The sequence below is a fragment of the Lepidochelys kempii genome, chromosome 2 (genome assembly GCF_965140285.1).
Source record: "Lepidochelys kempii isolate rLepKem1 chromosome 2, rLepKem1.hap1, whole genome shotgun sequence".
In the NCBI taxonomy this organism is placed as follows: Eukaryota; Metazoa; Chordata; order Testudines; family Cheloniidae; genus Lepidochelys; species Lepidochelys kempii.
The window spans coordinates 179,286,216-179,304,858 of NC_136381.1; the positions used below are offsets into that span (position 1 = coordinate 179,286,216).

Below are 18,643 nucleotides of genomic sequence, written 5' to 3' on the forward strand. Positions count from 1 at the left end.
ATTGGTTAGTCTCTAAGGTGCACCAAGTACTCATTTTTTTTTTTAATTGACTTTGATATTGAATTGATGGCTTACCTTTTAAAGCTGAAATGTGGTATTTAAAGAATAAGCACAAAGCATTGATTGAGATTTTTAATTCATAGTTAAATTGCAAGTGTACCCTGAAATTTACAAATAAATTCATGTTAGAAATAGGCTGAAAGTGTTTTACTGGTCCCAGCCTGAGTGCAAAAGTCTGTTTTCCTCTTTAAGAGCTGATGGTATCACAAGAATGTAACAGTTCAGTTCCTTGCATGCTTTAGTTGCCTGTGCCCTTTCAGAAGAAATATAGAAACCGGAAAGCAGGTCCTGGCCGGAAAGTAAAAGGGGAAATGCTCTACTAATATATGGCTTGTAAAATGTGTTCAGTTAGGATGAAATCCAATTAATGCACATACAGCCACAGTTATTAGTTTGTTGGGCCTGATCCAAATCCCACTGAAATTAATGGAAGAATTCCAGTTGACTTCACTGGGCTTTGGATCAGGCCCACAGCCAGTAAAGTCCACAGGGATTAAGTGGCAAAATATAGCCAACATATACATTTAAACAGGGGACAGGGTCATGTAACAGTAAGCTCCTCCCAAGGATTCTATATGTTGTCAGAATGGCTACACCCCTTACCGGTACCACTTACACAGGATGCTAGGGCCACCTGATCTGCATAAGTACAAATCCAGTCCCCATACTCTTTCCCATACTGGCCTCTACTTACCACTCCAATCTAAGCACGACTATAGTAGAATCCCTTACATAGTTCCTTCACTAGTTAGGACTCTCAGCCCCTTTCCGTGCTATTGCTTGATGTAAGTTGTTCAGTGAGCCTTGTGTGTAGTCCCATCAGTTTCACCTGTGTAAAGCTATGATGATATCATCTCTGAGCATTGATGTGATCACATCAGATAATAAATGGATGCTTTTTTTTAATGGCTGAAGTATCAAGTAGTGTCTTAGTTGAGGCACAGCAGATAATTTACAGCTGAGTAATGGGGTAAACTCTTGAGACAGGATTTATTATGTAAATGCAAACAGACCTCTAAAGTAGCTTGAATAGCACTGTGATTTAGTGCTTTTCATATAATAAAGCCTGTAACCTAGTTTCCTTTCCCTACTTCTGTGCAATAAAATGAGTAGCTTGTTAAATTATCAGTAATTCCTCTACTTTATGAAGCATTGCTTGGAGTTATGTTCTTGGCAGATGCGCTGCTTTTTTTCTTCCCCCAGACACCAAATCTATCTTTTTGTTGATGCAGAAAGTGTCCTGTGTCAGGGTCAACATTTTATAATCCTTGATCTAAGTGACTCGAATGTTGAATGTCTAGATACACATTTTGAGCCCCACTCAAGACTTGGGAAGTAGTATATTCTGCTAAGTATCAGAGAAGTCATGAGAAATTATTTAAAAGAGTGTCATATGCTCAAGAGATGAGATTTTAAAGTGAGTATTTCAGTGTGATTTATGCACAGGTGCTTATTTCTAAGTGGGAACGGGGCTTAGGAGGCGTTATCTCTGAGAAATAAGCACTGATGATTGACCTAACAAGCCACTGAATGTGAACAGAGCTGAAAGGTTTATTACAGCAGTTAAACACTTGATTCTTCAAGAATGTTTGACTTTGGAACTTTTATTGCTAGTTTGTCACATTTTTACATTTTTCCCTTTATTTTAGGACATAGGCTTAGCTTATATAAATCATCTAGTGGAGAAAGGAGAGTATGACTTGGCTGCCAGGTAATATATTTAGGAATGTCTTTGCTGTGCGTATGACTATGTATAATGCATGTGTGAAATAGATATAGGAATCCAGTGATATTTGTTTTACCCTTGTCCTTTAATTTATAAAGATAGAAACAACTGCAAGTTTGCTACTTTGATTTGTTATCTTTCCAGTCACATAAATCATTTTAGTGGTTAGAAACATACTACACATATTTTAGGATTTAATTCTTCTAGACCACATTATATCCTTGCTATTTAAACTGTCATTTGAATCCACTTGATTTGTATCTTAGACTTATCAGTGTTCAGTATTGTTACATGCTCAGAAAATAATTCACAACAATAATTATACTTTACACTTCATTTAGACTAAAAATTTCAAATCTGTCTACATGAAGTGAGGTGCCTAAATCCATATTTAAGCACTTAAAGAATTCTGGTTTTTAGAACTGCTGAACACCAGAAAACTCCATTGAAATGAATGGAAGCTGCAGTTGCTCAGAATCTCTACTAATTGAGAACTTGCCTATATATGGGGCTGATAAAGATAGCAATCTGTGTTGCTGATGACGTTTCCTTCATGCTAATGGGTGACCGCAAGCAGCAGATTTGTTACCTGTATTGATACCATCCAAATAATGGAATACAGTGGTAGAATAATCTTGAGCTTTTTTGATTATGTGGGGAATAAAGTTCAGGTCCTGGATCAGCAGTGGTTGGAACCAGAGCTGGGATGGCACATTTTGCTGCTGGAAAAGAGGATGTGAATACCACACCTGTTACGCTAGTGACCCTTTCTAGATGCCGAAGGAATTGTGTTGATATGCTCTGAAGAAAGCTGTGTCCAGAACACCTTGTTTGAACAATGACTGCTAAAACACAGGGCTTGAAAGGTGCCTTGTTTGGAGGGTGGAGGGAGTAGAGGGAACATAGCCAACACACTCATGTTTTTGTTCATCCATACATATAAATTTATTTGTAATTGCTGTCATTTTTCCCTCAGAAAATGTCAGAAAATACTTGGAAAAAACACAGAACTCTGGGAATTTGAAGTTTATAAATTTAAAGAAATAGGACAACTTAAGGTAGGTTAGCTCAGATTTCTTAACTGAGGTGTTTGTGTGGTCTGACCCATGTTTTTTTCTTTGGGGGCTGAAGTTGACCAAACATATGTGATATCCATTGAGCTAAAATTTTATATATGTATCTAATACACCGTGCACCTGAGATGCAGTAGCCTGCTGCAAATTGGTTCTTAAAGTCAAAATGTAATCTATGAACAGCATAGGGTGACTAGACAGCAAGTGTGAAACATCAAGACGGGGTGGGGTAATAGGAGCCTATATAAGAGAGAGACCCAAAAATTGGAACTGTCCCTATAAAATCAGGACATCTGGTAACCCTAGAACAGCAGGACAGCAGTTGCATGGTTCTCATACAGGTTAATACATATATGTGAAGCGGTGTTTGAAGTGTAGCACAGTTGTGTACCCACGAACATATTTTTAACTTTCTGCCCCTTTTGCCCCCCACCCATCCCCCCTCCCCCACCCCCCAGCGGTTTTTTATTTATGGAGAGTGGGATTTTCAAATGTGCCTAAAGTTGGTTTTTCAATTCCAGTTGATTTTCAAACACCCTTAAGGACCTTTTGAAAATCCGGAGTGGAATTCCTTTGCCAGTTTACTATTGCTGGGTTTAATGTCCCCTTCACAAAATTCTGAGCCCCCTCTGTAGAGCAGCATTTTTCCGTAATGGTCACAGCACTAAAGAATAATTAACTTGTAAAGTAACAGATTCCCCCTCTATTGGACACTGAAAACAGTAGGGGGAGGGGAAGCATTCTGTCCCCTCTTCTGTCTTGCCAGTAATAGCATAGCAAACTACTGTAAGAGTATACATTCTCTGTAAGAGTCTCAGTTAATAAATTGCCCACAACATAAGGTTAAAGTGCAGTCACTCCCAAACAAGTAGAAAACATTATGCGCCCTCCCTTTGATAACACATACGCATTTGTTTCTGAATTTTATGTCTTCCTATTCAAGCTCAATGAGCCAAAAAGGACATATTATTAAGACCTCACAGCATGCAGTTCTTTGCTGGTTTTGAGCTGTTTAGTTCTGTTCAAAGAGTGAAGATGTTTCAACATTACAGTTTTTAGAAATGTATGGCTTTTTTTTTGTAGAGTCATACTGGTAAGAGAAACAGCACCGTCTTTATATGAGTTCTTAGTGGTTCAGTGCACACTTTGCCACATTGGAAGATGAAATCTCATGTTTGTCCATCTGTATTTCAATCCGGTAAGGGACCTGAGTGCATGTACAGGTGAAATTGTGGTATGCTGCCGCCCTCCCCACCTTTTGGTTTGATTTTTTTAGGGGAGGAAGGACATGAGTGTCTAGAGTGGATGTTTTCTTGTATCCACTTATTTCATCCAGCAGACTGTAAAATATAAAAATATTTGCAGGTTTGCTGCAAAAACCTCTTTGTTAAATTATTGCCTTTCTAAACAGTTGGCTGTTTTCACCCTTCTGAAAGCAGACTGTAGAAAAACATAAGCTGTAATATGTTACATTGTCTGACTTCAAGCTGCAGTTCCAGCATATTCTTTTTTTCATTTCCCATTACAATTGTATATGGTCTTCCTCAGGTTTTTATGTTACCTGACTTCTACGAAAGGTTAATGAAGTCAGGCCAATCCTAACTGGACTGTTTCCTGAAGTGGATTTTGAATTCTCTTGTGTCTCATTAGAATATTTGTCTATTAACTTCGGTCAGGATTTATGTATTGTAATCCATAATCCAATCAATACATGTTGAATAAAATAGCTGATCCAAAATTTCACTATTTCTAATGTATTTTAGGGGGTTATGCTCATGGATTGAGACAAAGGTGCTTTGCAACACTAAATAGGGAATGAAATCATCTTAGAAATATATGTATGGTCTACTTTCATGATATAATTACTAATTTTAAAAGGGGCATCTTTTAAAAATAAAATCCTTCCAGGTATAAGGTGCTGTTTGAAGTATAAGGTTCCGGGATTCCTCAACAGTGAAAGGGCTATAGCTATGAACCATGTAGTATTGAAGCCAGGCATTTAGCCACTCAACTTCCAGTGGAGTCCTGGCAAAGCAGCCTTAATGTTTTAGCTGACAATCTGTTTAGCTAACAGCTGATGCTGTTGTCCAGACAATTGATCTGATCACAAGGAGCTTTAAGAATTTTCAGGACTGGACTCGATATGCTGATTGGCTCATTGTGCCTTTTTAGTGATGTCACGACCATCTATATTGATTCATGGTTGGGATCACCTCATGCACATGAAATAAGCCTCTATACCTATTACTGATTATTTGAAAACACTTTTAAAAGAGGGAATAAGGGGAGGAAGAATGTTTCTGTGTATTTTCCCCTTTTGCAAACTCCATTTCTGTAATGGGTCAAGTGGTGCAGGACTTAGCTACTAAGGCATCCAAGTACCTCGGTCTCTTATTTTTAATCCTGCCATCCCCAAGTCCTTTACATCCCTCCAAATTCCCCACCTCAACTATGGCTCTTAAACAAATCCAAACAAAATAATGGCATTAGGAACTTTAACTCAGCCTTTAGTTCAGCTTCTTAAGTGCATTTTAAAGCAACTCAGCTGCTGCTTTATCCCTGTTGGGTGCTGAGGCGAAACTGCAGGAGGAAGCAGCATTTTCCATTTGAAGCCCCTGTGCTAACAATGGTACTTCAAAGCAAAGAGTACTGCTTTCTCCCTGCTGCCTGGCCACAGCACTAGAGAAGTGTCTGGGCTGCCTTGCACTGAGGCTGTATTTAGGAATGTAAGGATTGCATTGAGATGTAGATCAGTTATTTTTGTTTTTAAGAGCCCTTGTTTAGGAGGCAGCTGAGGAGTAGAGAAGAACAGAATAGAAATATGAGAAGAGCAGTTAAAATCGCCTCTCCCCTCCCCGTCCCACCCCGAGTACATCTCCTTTGTCATGCTACTTCCAGATCCCTTTTCTATTACAAAGGGTCTCTGTAGGAGTATGGGGGCTTGCCTGTGTAGGGCAGCTTGCTGGATGGGAGCCCAATTTGTTATACTTAATATTTCCAAGTTAGATTTTCCAAAAGAAAGTGGGAGCTCCCAGTGGCCACTGGTAACAGAGGTCATCTAGAACAGTGGTTCTCATCCGGGAATCCGGGGCCCACTGGGGGACTGCAAGCTGGTTTCAGGGGATCCGCCAAGCAGGGCCGGCATTAGACTTGCTGGGGCCCAGGGCAGAAAGATGAATCCCGGCCGTATGGTTCTGAAGTCCGGAGCCCCGAGCCCTGCCACCCGGAGCTGACGCCAAAGCCTGAGCAACTAAGCTTTGCAGAGCCCCCTGATTGCTACCGCCTCATCTGCAGGCACCGGTTCCCGGCCAATGGGAGTGCGGAGCCAGTGCTTGGGGCGGGGGCAGCATGCGAAGCCCAGTGGGCCCCCCGCCTAGGAGCTGGACCTGCTGTTGGCCGCTTCCGGGGCGCAGCGCAGTGTCAGAACAGGTAGGGAGTAGCCTGCCTTAGCTGGGCAGCACCACCGATGGGACTTTTAACAGCCTGGTCGGCGGTGCTGACCAGAGCCGCTGCGACCCAGTGCCTTACATTCTGTGACCCAATACTGGGTCATGACCTACAGTTTGAAAACCACTGCTGTGATAGGTCCCATATCTCTGGCTGAGTTACTGAAGTCCTCAAATAATGATTTAAAGACTTTAAGTTACAGAGTATCCACCATTTACACTAGTTTAAACTTGCAGGTGACTCGTGCCTCACACTGGAGAGGAAGGCAAAAAACGCTCAGGGTTTCTGTCAATCTGACCAGAGGAAAAATTCCTTCATGCCCCAAATATGGCGATCAGACCCTGAGCATGTGGGAAAGACCCATCTAGTGTCCCATCAACTCAAAATAAGCATTAGTGCTGTTTGGAGAGTTGCAAAAAAAAATTAAGTTTTGATGAAAAATGGCAATCAAAAAATGTCCCTGATTGTGTTTTTGTCCCATTTTCTGACCTGCACCTAAGCAGATGTTTTAGCAGGTTGTAGGTGAACTTTTCTGGTGACTTGAAGGTACTTGGCCTTCAGCCATGTGTCTCACAGTCATAACACATCTAAAGTGTGCACTGATAACCTGCTAATGTAAACCCTATTGCTATAATAATATCACTTTATGTTTAGATAGAGCTGTAGTGCGTAATAATATGCTGTGTTGTAATTGCGTGATGTGAACTGATTTCACCCCTGAAACATGCTCCTGTCTCTCTTGAATGTTGGAATGTAATTTCTTAAGTAGGACATCGGATCAAACCATTCTATCCAGTGTTTGATGGAAAGACCGTTTTTGAAGTTATAACTTAGGTTTACAGGTTGTTTGGTGGTGGTTGTTTTTACTTATTCCCAGCTTAAGCTTTGTTTGGACAGATGAGATGATACATTGGCACAATAAAGTAAACTTACTTTTCAGATGAGTGATTTAATACCCTTTCAGTAAATGTGGTAGCACATTTAATCAAGTAGATTTTGTTGAGGTGCTAACTAGCAACTTGGACGTATAGGATTTTCCATTCAAATGGCTGAAGCCAATGAGGTCGGACTAAATGGATCGTGTACCCAAAAGTTATAAAACTACACAGAAATAATCCTCCGTACTAACTCAACAATGAGATGCATCTGTGACACACTGCCCCGTTGCAACATGAAAAAAAGCATAGTGACACCAGAGCAGATTTACTCAGATCAGGGCTATTTTAAGGTAAACTACTTTGTAGGATACTACTTAACATCTGAATTTACAGTACGTTTAATGTTTACCAAGGGCTGTTATTGCTTTTATACTTCAAATTGTTGGGAAAGAATTCATTTTTGTGTATTCTGTCTGAGGATATTTAAGCACAGTAATTTATTTTAAATCCATGCTATTCTGTTTCCACCTGTAGGCAATTAGCCGTTATTTGCCGAGACGGGATCCAATTCTGAAGCCTCTCATCTATGAAATGGTCCTGCATGAGTTTTTGGAGAGTGACTATGAGGTACTGTGTTCTGACACATCCATGTGTAATAGTCCTTACTAGAATATCATTAAAGAGCCATTTAGAAAATCGGTAGCAAACTCTACGGTAGTCAAATAGAACATTGATGCTCGGTTGAACAACAAAACAAAAATGAAAGCCAATAATGTTTGCAGTAAACGTTGAAATACTTATCAGTGCACCTTGTTTAGAGACCCAAGTGTTGTCTGGTTAATAATAATCATTATTATTCATTTGTTTAACAACACAAACTTGTGCTAGGTGCCTTACAAAACATGTAAAGTCCAAAAGGGTTTACTGTCTAACTAATGACATGATATGATTTATGAAGACAAGAAAAACAAAGGTGGTGGAAAAGGGTAAATGGAGGATAAAGTAAGGATGCTAAATGGCCTACACATTGTGATTTGCGTATTCTGAAAGTAACCAGAATATCTCTTCAGTCTCAGTCCAGATAGTTCGGTGATTCTGAAAGGAAGCTATTTAACTACAGCCAATTATTTAAAATATTAGTTATGATGGTATTCTGGCTTAGGGCTGGATCTTGAGAGGTGCTGACTGTCTTCAACTGAGGGCACTCAGTCCCTCACAGGAGGCACTCAGTACCTCATAAGATCAGACCCTTACGCCCCCAAACCTGCAACTTAATTATGCAGTGTGGAGTGCTATGACCATGCAGAGCCCCATTGACTTCAAGGGTGAGGGCTCAGTCCAGAAACAGCAATCTGCTTGTGTGTAACAAGTTGTGGGATAGAGACCTTGCACGGTAAGCTGCCTGGGTCTGGGAATGTTTTATGATGTGTTGGACTACATTTTCAGAAAGTTGCATGTGCACAAATCCCAGTGGAAGTGCCCGTAACTATGCATGTCATTTTTTTCAGAGCACACTTTCAGTGGATGTGTGTGCACACTATGGGTCTTTAAAATGAAGGTCTTATCGTTTTTGCATGAAAATGTGGACTCTACGTCACTGTCAGTAAGAGTATATCTGTGGAAGTCTGACCATTTATCCTTATCTTTTTGGTTATTCCAGATTTAAAAGCAATGTTAATTACTTAAATTTATCTGTTTTGTCCAAAGTAGACTGCCTCCTATTACATCTTGAGAGATTCTGTTTTGGCATATTGGTGGAGAAACAGTATGTCGCTCATCCTACAAAGTCTCACGTGCATAAAGTTAAATATGTTCACAAATCTATCCAGAATCAGCACCTAAAAAAGCAAATCTTGTGCCCTCAATTTCATATTTTTGTGGATGCCAACAAGTGGGTGAAAAATGGCTGGTGCGATTTTAGAAGTCTAGCTGAGCCTTTGATGCTTTGAAATATTATGTAGGCAGTTCTTTCCATTTCTGTTAATCAATGATCACTTCCACTTCTAGGGTTTCGCAATGCTGATAAAAGAGTGGCCCGGAGATCTCTATAACAATGCGATCATAGTTCAAGTAGTAGTGGATCACCTGAAGAAAGATCCACAAAATAGGACCTTGCTCAGAACTCTTGCAGAACTGTGAGTGCTCTTTAAACTCCTTTATACAAACTGAACTGTATAAGATTGTCTTTATTGAATGGTATAATATATTCTGTTAGTATTTGACTGCCTACCTTGATTGAAATTACCATCGTCCATTTTTTGGAATATCAACCACTTTCAGTTCCAGCTTCTCTGTGTAGATGTATTGATTGCAATCCTTAGCAATTCTTTACTATTTCCTTTTCGTTCGATAAAATGAGTTAAGAATGAAGTCAAGAAATTCTGGTGCAAGTTTGAATTTACCAGTTCCCTTGCCAAAACAAATGGCCCCCATCACTCTTCATGTTACTAGAACAGGCATCTTTTGTAACAAATGTGTATTTCAAAAAGGGTGAAAAGTAGTGGCATTTCTTTGTCCTCTATTTCAAAGGTACTAAATTCTGGGGAGACTAGCTTTGAAATGTGTGACTGGAAAATACGTTTTAACTTGATCTGGCGTAGTGGTAGGGCTCTGCACTATATGCCCAGTCTGACTTCCTGGTTAAGAGGTGCTGCATGTTTAGCCTCTGAACAGAGGAACGTATGTCCCTACTGCTCAATGATGAACCCTCCCAATCTTTTAAGGAGTAGCACTGATGGCCTCTGCAGTGAGCTCTGTTTAGTTGACCTTAACCAAAAGGACAGGGCTGCTATTGTGGGGCTTTGGAGTGACAGGAGGGGAAATTGGGGGATTTTCTGGGTGGAGGGGAGCAATGGGATGGAACCAAAATCGCATCTGGCTACTAATTTAATAAACAGTTGAAAATCATATTGCCCATGTTTTTTCTCAGTGAATTATTTAAACTCTTAACATTTTTGTTCCTCAAAACAAGTAATGTGTCAGTTTCCATCTTAGTGCATGATTTTCTTAAATTCAAATGTGGATGGCTTTATGTATCACAACGTCCTCTCTTTCAGATACACCTATGACCAACGCTATGGCAAAGCTCTTGAAATTTACCTAACACTGAGACATAAAGATGTTTTTCAGTTGATCCATAAACATAATCTTTTCAGTTCTATCAGAGACAAAATTGTTCTACTTGTGGATTTTGATTCAGAGGTATGATGATTTTTAATGATACTTTCTCTTTCTGAGCCATAAATATTTCAGCAAGTCAGAAGTGAATGTCTATTCAACAGAATGCTATAGAAGTGGGATGGTGTTCTATGGCTAAACGCATTTGGAGATGACATGAAGGCACTTACTATATTTGCATCATCTGGAGTCAGGAAAACCAAAATAACATCATACAACCCCGAGGGCAAAATCCTTCTCTCAAAATGCCATAGTGGATATTGGCTTCTGTGTTCTGCTTTTCCTTCAGCCACAGATCTCTTGTTGAGCATCACCCAGGGCTTTGACTGCTGTAAGACAGCGTTTCCAATCAAATTAGGAAGGTTAACGAGCCAAAAAGTAATAAACATTTGGGGAAATGGATTTAACCTCACACACATTTTGGATAGTCTCACCACTTTTCTTTGTATGCAGCTGATTAATTTGCTTGCAAAAGTACAAGGTGATCATCCTAAATCCCTAACCTAAGTCAGTATTCTTTCCTTGAAATTGGGTAGAATACAGACAGATGAACTTTTCTTGGTTTATGAATGACATGATCTTTGGGGGATGGAATTTACCTCACCCATCGGCCGAACCTGCAGCCACCCTACTGTTGCTGCTGTACAGTTGAGGCTGAAACAGGGACTTTGGTATTCTTGGTATCGTTCTTGGTATGCTGTCTTTACAAGTATTTACGTACAGTGAGTCTGTGATTTCACTTGAGAGATACAGTAGGTTATGTATGAAGATCAGGATTTTGACATGAGATTATTTCCTTTGTGGTGCTGGTGAGGGGAACAAAATTGGACCCATTTGGCCACACCCCTGATGTGTTCATGCCTGCCCATGCACTGTTCTACGTGAAGTTATCCCATTAATTTGTGCCAGGGCTGAGCCCTGGCACCTTTTGACTTGGCAGTTCATAGCCCTAGCACCCTTGGGTTTGATGCTTGAGCCCAGTCAGGAGTACTCTGTCAGGAGTACCACCTGCATGTCATACTGGGGTGTGGATTTCCTATGCATACCTTATCTGTAGGCAACCTGTCCCTTTGCAGTGTTACTACAATGGTTTGCTGCATAGGGCTGCAGTCTTCTGGGGCCCATGATTTGATGGGCATACTTGACATGCATCATAGTAATTGCATGTAATATTGACTTCCATTCAATGCTGGAGCTTATGACAAGTATTCTGCAGAATATCTGATAAATTCCAGCTCAAAGTAAATTAATTTCTCCCTTTAAATACTGGCATTTTGCAGACTGCCATCCAAATGAATGCAAATGAAGTGTGTGTGTCTACAATATCCAGCTGGTCAAGAAGACGTCAATAAGAGTCTTTCTGGATATCATATGCTGCTTTTGCCTCCCCATTCTCAGCTGTGCTGCTTTTGCATACCCATTCTTAGCTGTGCTCCTTTTACTTCATTTACAGAAAGCAGTGGACATGCTATTGGATAATGAAGATAAAATTTCAGTGAGTATAAATACTTCATTGAGTTGTCATCAGCTGACTGTCTGTACTACACATCTTCCTTTCAGTTCTATAGGTGAGATAACTGTTTCAGGGTTCCTAACCCATGTGTTTACTTTTTTTTTTAGATCGACAAAGTTGTAGAAGAATTGGAAAACAGACCTGAGTTACAACATGTGGTAAATATTAGTGTGTGTTTGTTTATTTTTGAGCTGAATATACTGGAGAGCTGGAGCGCTCTCTTGGCATACCTTTATAAATACTGTTAGCTGTTGATATGCAAATCCATCTGTTACTGCAGTAGCAGGGAATAAAGGTACACAACATTGAAGTCTTTTAGTCAGTGATCAGCTACATGAGTGGATGAAAGACAGATTGACTCCTCCTACCATTCTACTTTAACTTTGACCTAAAGACATTTGTAGAATAGTCAAATGATTTTTCTTTAAATGAATTCTTCTACCCTTTTGATGCCATACTGAGGACCATCACCTATGGTTCTGGACTGGAAAGCAGCCCAGTTTTGCTGTCAGTTTCCCTTGCATCCCTCCTCCTGTCCCTTACAGTAGAAATGTTGCCCAGTGTGGTGCTTTCCTTCCAACTAATACAGTGGAATATGGGTGTAATTTACAGATGCATTTCCCTGCTTGATAGACAAAGTGAACCATTTGGATTTCCAGAGCAATAACTTCCATAAAGCGTATGACTTATTTCATTCAGAACTACATCATTGGCCTTAAACTGTATTAGGGAAGGAAGCTTGTCCTGTTTAGTAACTGTTGCTGCTGTAGATAGGAGGGGGTCAAAGCTTTAACCCGATGGGGGTCAACTGAGTTGTATAATGGAGATCTAATTATAGCAGACACATGTATTAAGTGTAGTTTGATGTCAAAGAGCCTTATAAAGCAAGGACGATTAACTGCATGCCCAACAGCTAAGAGGCTGCATCACTTTCAAAGTGTTGTGTCTGCTTTCCTATGAATAAAAATAACCTTTAAAGTAATCCTCTCATAATTCCCTTTTTTCCAGAGGGGAGGAGCTTTACGCATTCTACTACTTGCGGTTAATTTATAGTTTGAAATACCTTATTTAATGCTTTACACATTACATGCATGTTGTATTTTTCATTTGATCTCTCTCTCAAAACTCGACCCATGGTCATCCAATCAATTGAGTTTATCTAGAAAAATAGAAAGCTTCCTAGGTTTTTGCCAAAATAGAAAATACAATAATTTTATGAATTAAAGAATGTCATGCTGAGTAACAAAGAAAACACCTATCTCAAAGTACTGACAGAAATAGTTGCTTAGCAGAGCTGGCCCGGGATATAGCCATAATGGGGGTACTATAGGAAAAATCTAAAGATTTGTATTCTATCCTGAAATGCACATTTTGGTTCAGTCTCAAGGAAGTTACTAATAAGGTTGGTTTGTGGTGAAAGTTTCACAGTGTAGCCGTTATTTTATGAATATTTGGTTCTGATACTTTTTGTTCATGCAGTATTTGCATAAGCTTTTCAAAAGAGATCATCATAAAGGACAGAGGTACCATGAGAAACAGATCAGTCTCTACGCTGAATACGATCGTCCAAACCTGCTGCCATTTCTCAGAGACAGTACACATTGTCCATTAGAGAAGGTAAGCCAGAGATCGGAGCGATGTCTTTCTTGGCTTGGTATGTCAGCCGCTTGCTGCATTGCAAATTTGTTAATGTGTGTACCACTGCCCTCTACTGGATCAAAAGAGAACTGCTCAATATACTGCTAACCGAGTTTCTCCAGTCCTCAAGAAACAGATGCTTATGTTTGTTGAAGTAAGAGGTCCTGAGTTCTGTTTTCCATGCTGCATATATATAGTTTAGCTGTTGGCCTGTGTACAGTCATTATGTAGCTCTGGCTTGTCGTAAGAAATCAAGAATCATATTGCAAAGTTTAGGTCTTAGTTTTATTGCTTGAAAGCAGGGCATATACAGCTGTAGTTTTAGTAATTTAGTTGCATGTATTTAATTAGCTATTATAAATGTGTAAAGGTCTATTTAACATGTATTAGGGAGAGGGGAATGGCATTAATAAACAAAAAGTTCATTTCAATGTTTAAAATGAGATCCAGTCTGTGATTTTCCCCTCTCTCCCCCCCGCCTGCCCCGCAACACACACACCCAGCTCAGTATTTCACTTCCTGATTGAAAGCTGGTGCCAGAGGGTATTATTTTGATATCAGTGGCAGGACTCAAAGCAGAGGCAGGGAGAAAACCGACAGTCCCAGCCTAGGATTAAGCTTGGGTTGTATGACTGTCATTAACTGAAGATGGGCAGCGGGGAATGTCATTTGTGTTGAGCTTTAGTTCTCAACTCCCCTAAAAGACGCACAATCATCCTGTGATCTACCGAATTGCACAATCCTTTAGCCATAAAGAATTGTGGGAGTTGTCACGGGAAGAAACATTGGAAGAGGGGGCAGGTTGTGGGGTGCCGAGAGTGTTGGCTGGTGCTGCAGCATGCCTCACTCAAATTAATCATGCCTCAGTTTTATGTGTTTTGTTTTATTTTGTTTTTCCAAAAGGTTCATGTGGCATGTGAGAGACGATATGGCCTCGTGATTACATCAAGAGAGTGGGAGACAGGAGGTTCTGTTCCCAAATTACTTTGGCCCTGGTCCTGCAAACTCATGTGCACACACAAACTTTACACACATCAGAAGTCTCATGTAGTTTAATGGGACTCCTCAAATGAGTAAAGCGGCTTGCAGGATCAGGGCCTTTGTAGCATTAATTATATCATATCTCTTCTCTGTGGCTCACTTGGCTGATTTGTAAAATGAGTACAGTACTATTTCATACGTATGCTAGAATCTGAAAGGCCATGCTATCACAGGATGTATTTGTTGATGTTGTTTGTAAAAAAGCCAAAAATAGCTGACAACTTAAAAAATTGGATGGTAACAGACCGCACGTCCCAGTGATGATTTGACTTTGGTGATGTTTTAAACAAAAAAGAGCTTTCAACCGAGCTCATAGCTGTTTCCATTGCTTCACACTGATTCAACAGACAGAGTGATGTTTGGAGTTACTGCATACGCTGATTGTGGTAGTGGTGTGGATGGTCCTGTTGATTTATGCATGGGTTGTGTTGTGCTGGGAGAGTTGTGTGGATTTGTGCAGATGGCAAATGAGGCCGGGGTACTGCAGTCAAGGACTGTGTGATTGGGATTACCGTATATGCTGATTATGTGGTCGTTGTGTTGATTTGTGTTGGGGAGGTTGTGCTGGTAGATTTCTATTGGTGGAGGTTGGGCAAATGGGTGAGGTAGCTGGGTCAAGTAATCCATCATCTGTACACTCTTCCTTATATACCCAATGAAATTGTTGCATGCAGATTAGCTGTGGAGTAAGATTGATGATTGGTTCAATTACCTCTGATGTCGCAGTGGTCTAGGACCTTTGGCATGGCATAGAAACATGTCTTACTGAAGCTAAACAACACATGGGTGTAATTCATACGGTCAAAATGGTGAGAACTTAAAAATTGGATGGTTACAGACTGCAAAACCCAGTGATGATTCAGTCTGGTGATATTCTGAACGAAAGGAGCTCTCAGCCACGCTTGTAGCTGCTTCCATCACTTCACACTGACTCTATCAATATTTTAGGCTTCGGAGTGACACACAAAGTGACCTTCCTGGAATCTTCGTTTTTGTGCGTGTAATTTAAATAATATGTTAAAATAACATTACTAAGGTTACAAAATCAAGTGCTCAAAGGTAAGGAAATGCTTCTGTTAAATGTGTCCATGCAACCTTAATTTGGTCCCCTTATGCATATGCGTTATGATGCAGTCATTTCATGAAATGATCACATACTATTTCACAGGGAGACTCTGAAATCCTGCTTCTATTTCTGGAGGAGAGTGTTCTCTATTTCCCCACAAGTGTGACCCCCCCCTTCTGCTCTGTCAACTCCAAACTGTACTCTCCACTTCCAATTTTAGTCTTCCTGTTCTCCTTGTCCAGTTTTTGCTAAATTCTGCCCTCCACTGGCCTCTAGTTGCACACATGCTTATGTTCCCTGTCCCCACTGGCTCTCTGTCCCCCTCCATGGTCTCCTGATCTCTTGCTCCTCCCCCCCACCCCATCTTTTTGTCCAAGTCTTTTTGTCCATCTACTCTCAGTTGTCCCTTCACACCTTGACTCCTCGTCAGAACTCTCCCCTTCTCTACCCGCTGCTTCCGCCCCTGTCAAACTGATTCCCATTCTCCTTGCCCAGCCATTCCAGTGTCCTCTGAGGTCAGACTAGATTATCTAATGGTCCCCTCTGACCTAAAAATCAGCGAAGTCTCTGGACCCCTGCAGCTCTTGCTCCCAGTCTTTTCCATCCATCTCCCTGTCTTTGCCCAATCAGTCCCAGGCATCTCCCCTTCCCAACTCCCAGTTCCCATTTTTTCCCCACCCCCTGACAGTGTCCAGTCCCAGCCATGCATTCCCCGTCTAAAGGTCCTTATCCACCTTCTCTGCCCCCCTCCATTTGGTTCTTCTCCCCTTCTGCCTTTGTGTTGCTTGGGGTCATTGAAAGCACAGAGAGACAGGTTCCCTGATCTCAGTTCCTGTGCTCAGCTCCAGCATGGCCTGCAGCAGTCTAGAAATGCAGTTGCAGGTGAAGTGTTTCTCTGCCCCAGGCTGGGGAATGCCCAGTGTGGGCAGAATATTTATCTGTGAAGCTCTAGCAAGTCTCTACTGAGCATGTGTGAACAGCAGTTTTTCAAGGGCTTATAATTTAGCCAAATATGGTCATATTTTCACTGGGATGGCAAAAGGCACATCCATGACACAAAGCTCACTCTCTTGCCAAATTTCAAGTCCTTGCTTCAAAGTATGGGGCCCCTAGAACATTTTAAAGAGAAGATTGCTAGAATTTTTAACATGAGCAAAACAACATTTTTCCAAAACCTTGACCTTGACTGAATTATTTTGGCTGAAATTAATATATATATGGAAAATTTCAGCCCAAGCTCTTAAAATTTGACAAAGTTTTATAAGCAAAACAGGGTCTTAAAATGGCAAGTGTTGAGCAACCTTAATAAATAGGTGGGGCTACCAGCCCTCTTTATAATGAGTGCAAGTTATTGTTGTTCCATTATGGCTCGGTGTATTATAATTTATTTTAGAGAAAGAAGTTTGAAGAAAAAAATCTCTTGCTAAATTAATCTTGAACAGATTCCCTGAAGTAAAGTTAAAAATTGTGAGCGACAGTAATTGGTTTTTCTCCGGTTTGATTTACATCAGCAGCATCTTCATAGGGCCAGATTTTTATGATGATGTCAGGCACATATTGCCTTATTTTTGAGATAAGCATCTGAGATTCAGATTTCACCTATAGTTTTATCGTTGACTTTGAATAATGTACAACATATGATTTACAAGTGTTTCATTGTTGTAGGTGCAGTGATCATGAATACACAAAAACTTTGCAGACATATGTAGGTGTACAATGGCTGCAACTATTTTTCCAAAATTCAAACAAATAATTACAATACAATCCAGTTAATTACAATATACCAACAAACTCCTATTATGCTAATCTGCCTAGCAGAAGGATATAGGCTTGGGCATAAGACTCAGTGTTACTCTGTTGTTGATACTGGCTCCCTTGTATTGCATCCAGGCTCAAGAGTTTGCTGACGTCTATTACACTGATTTCATAGTTATCCTGTACATCTAGCTGTTAAGCAAAAAAGTTTTTCATAGGAAAATAATTGGCACAAGAGTTCATAACAATGCCAGATGAACCATTTCACCCTGTACAGTTCTTGTTAGTTCCAGCTCAGGTGATAACTAGGGAATTTCTCATGACTGGCATCCCCCTTTGTTCTGTTCCACCCCCTTTTATATTTTTGGCACAAGGCGGGAAACCTTTGTCTCTCTCTGGGTTCCCACCCTTCCTTCTAAATGGAAAAGCACCGGGTTTAAGATGGATTCCAGGATCATGTGACATGTTCACATGTCCTGTGAGACTTCATTACCCACTGGCTGGCGCACAGGAATGCTTACAAGTAAACAGAGCCATTTACAACTAGTTGTCCTAGTTAATGGGAGTCATCAAGATTCTAAGTCACCATTAATGGCCTACAGTTTGCATAGTTACACTAGGACTTCAGACTAATACTTCATATTTCTAGCTTTAGATACAAGAATGATACATACATACAAATAGGATGAACATAGTAGATTATAAGCTTTGTAATGATACCTTACAAGAGACCTTATGCATGAATCATATTCCAGTTACATTATATTCACACTCATTAGCATATTTCCATAAACATATGGAGTGTAACGTCACAGTAATGATTACGTTATTTGTACATTTTTAAACAAAATATTTTACGAGTTCTCCTTTCATTTAATTGACATTATAAACTCATAAGTCAGTGCTGTACTTGCTTTACTTTTTTTCACATTCCACAGTGACAACCTTCTTTTCTTCCTTCACATCAGAGACTTCGGGAGATGTTCTCTCAGGGCATGTTTTCACTACTGGGGAGATGGACGCTGCTGCAATCGATGCAACAGGTATCGATTTAACGGGTCTAATGAAGACCTGCTAAATAGACAGCAGAGCGCTCACCAGTCAACCCCGGAACTCCAGCTCTCCGAGAAGAGTAAGGGAAGTTGACTGGAGAGCATCTCTTGTCAACACAGTACAGTGAAGACACCGGGGTAAGTTGACCTAAGCTACGTTGACTCCAGTTACATTATTCACATAGCTGGAGTAGTGTAACTTAGGTTGACTTACCCC

The 18,643-nt window shown here is 40.4% G+C and overlaps 1 protein-coding gene across 6 annotated transcripts in view; it reads left to right on the forward strand.

Annotated features, from left to right (window-relative positions):
- The window catches only part of VPS41 (VPS41 subunit of HOPS complex), a 172,033-nt gene that overhangs the window by 117,866 nt on the left and 35,524 nt on the right, over positions 1–18,643 (forward strand). For all 6 annotated transcript variants that reach the window (XM_073332850.1, XM_073332853.1, XM_073332854.1 and 3 more), the window contains 8 exons: positions 1,710–1,771; positions 2,763–2,844; positions 7,719–7,811; positions 9,192–9,319; positions 10,241–10,385; positions 11,815–11,856; positions 11,982–12,032; positions 13,354–13,491. In XM_073332850.1, the coding sequence (XP_073188951.1) occupies positions 1,710–1,771; positions 2,763–2,844; positions 7,719–7,811; positions 9,192–9,319; positions 10,241–10,385; positions 11,815–11,856; positions 11,982–12,032; positions 13,354–13,491 (741 nt within the window). The remainder of the gene's footprint in view (positions 1–1,709; positions 1,772–2,762; positions 2,845–7,718; positions 7,812–9,191; positions 9,320–10,240; positions 10,386–11,814; positions 11,857–11,981; positions 12,033–13,353; positions 13,492–18,643) is intronic.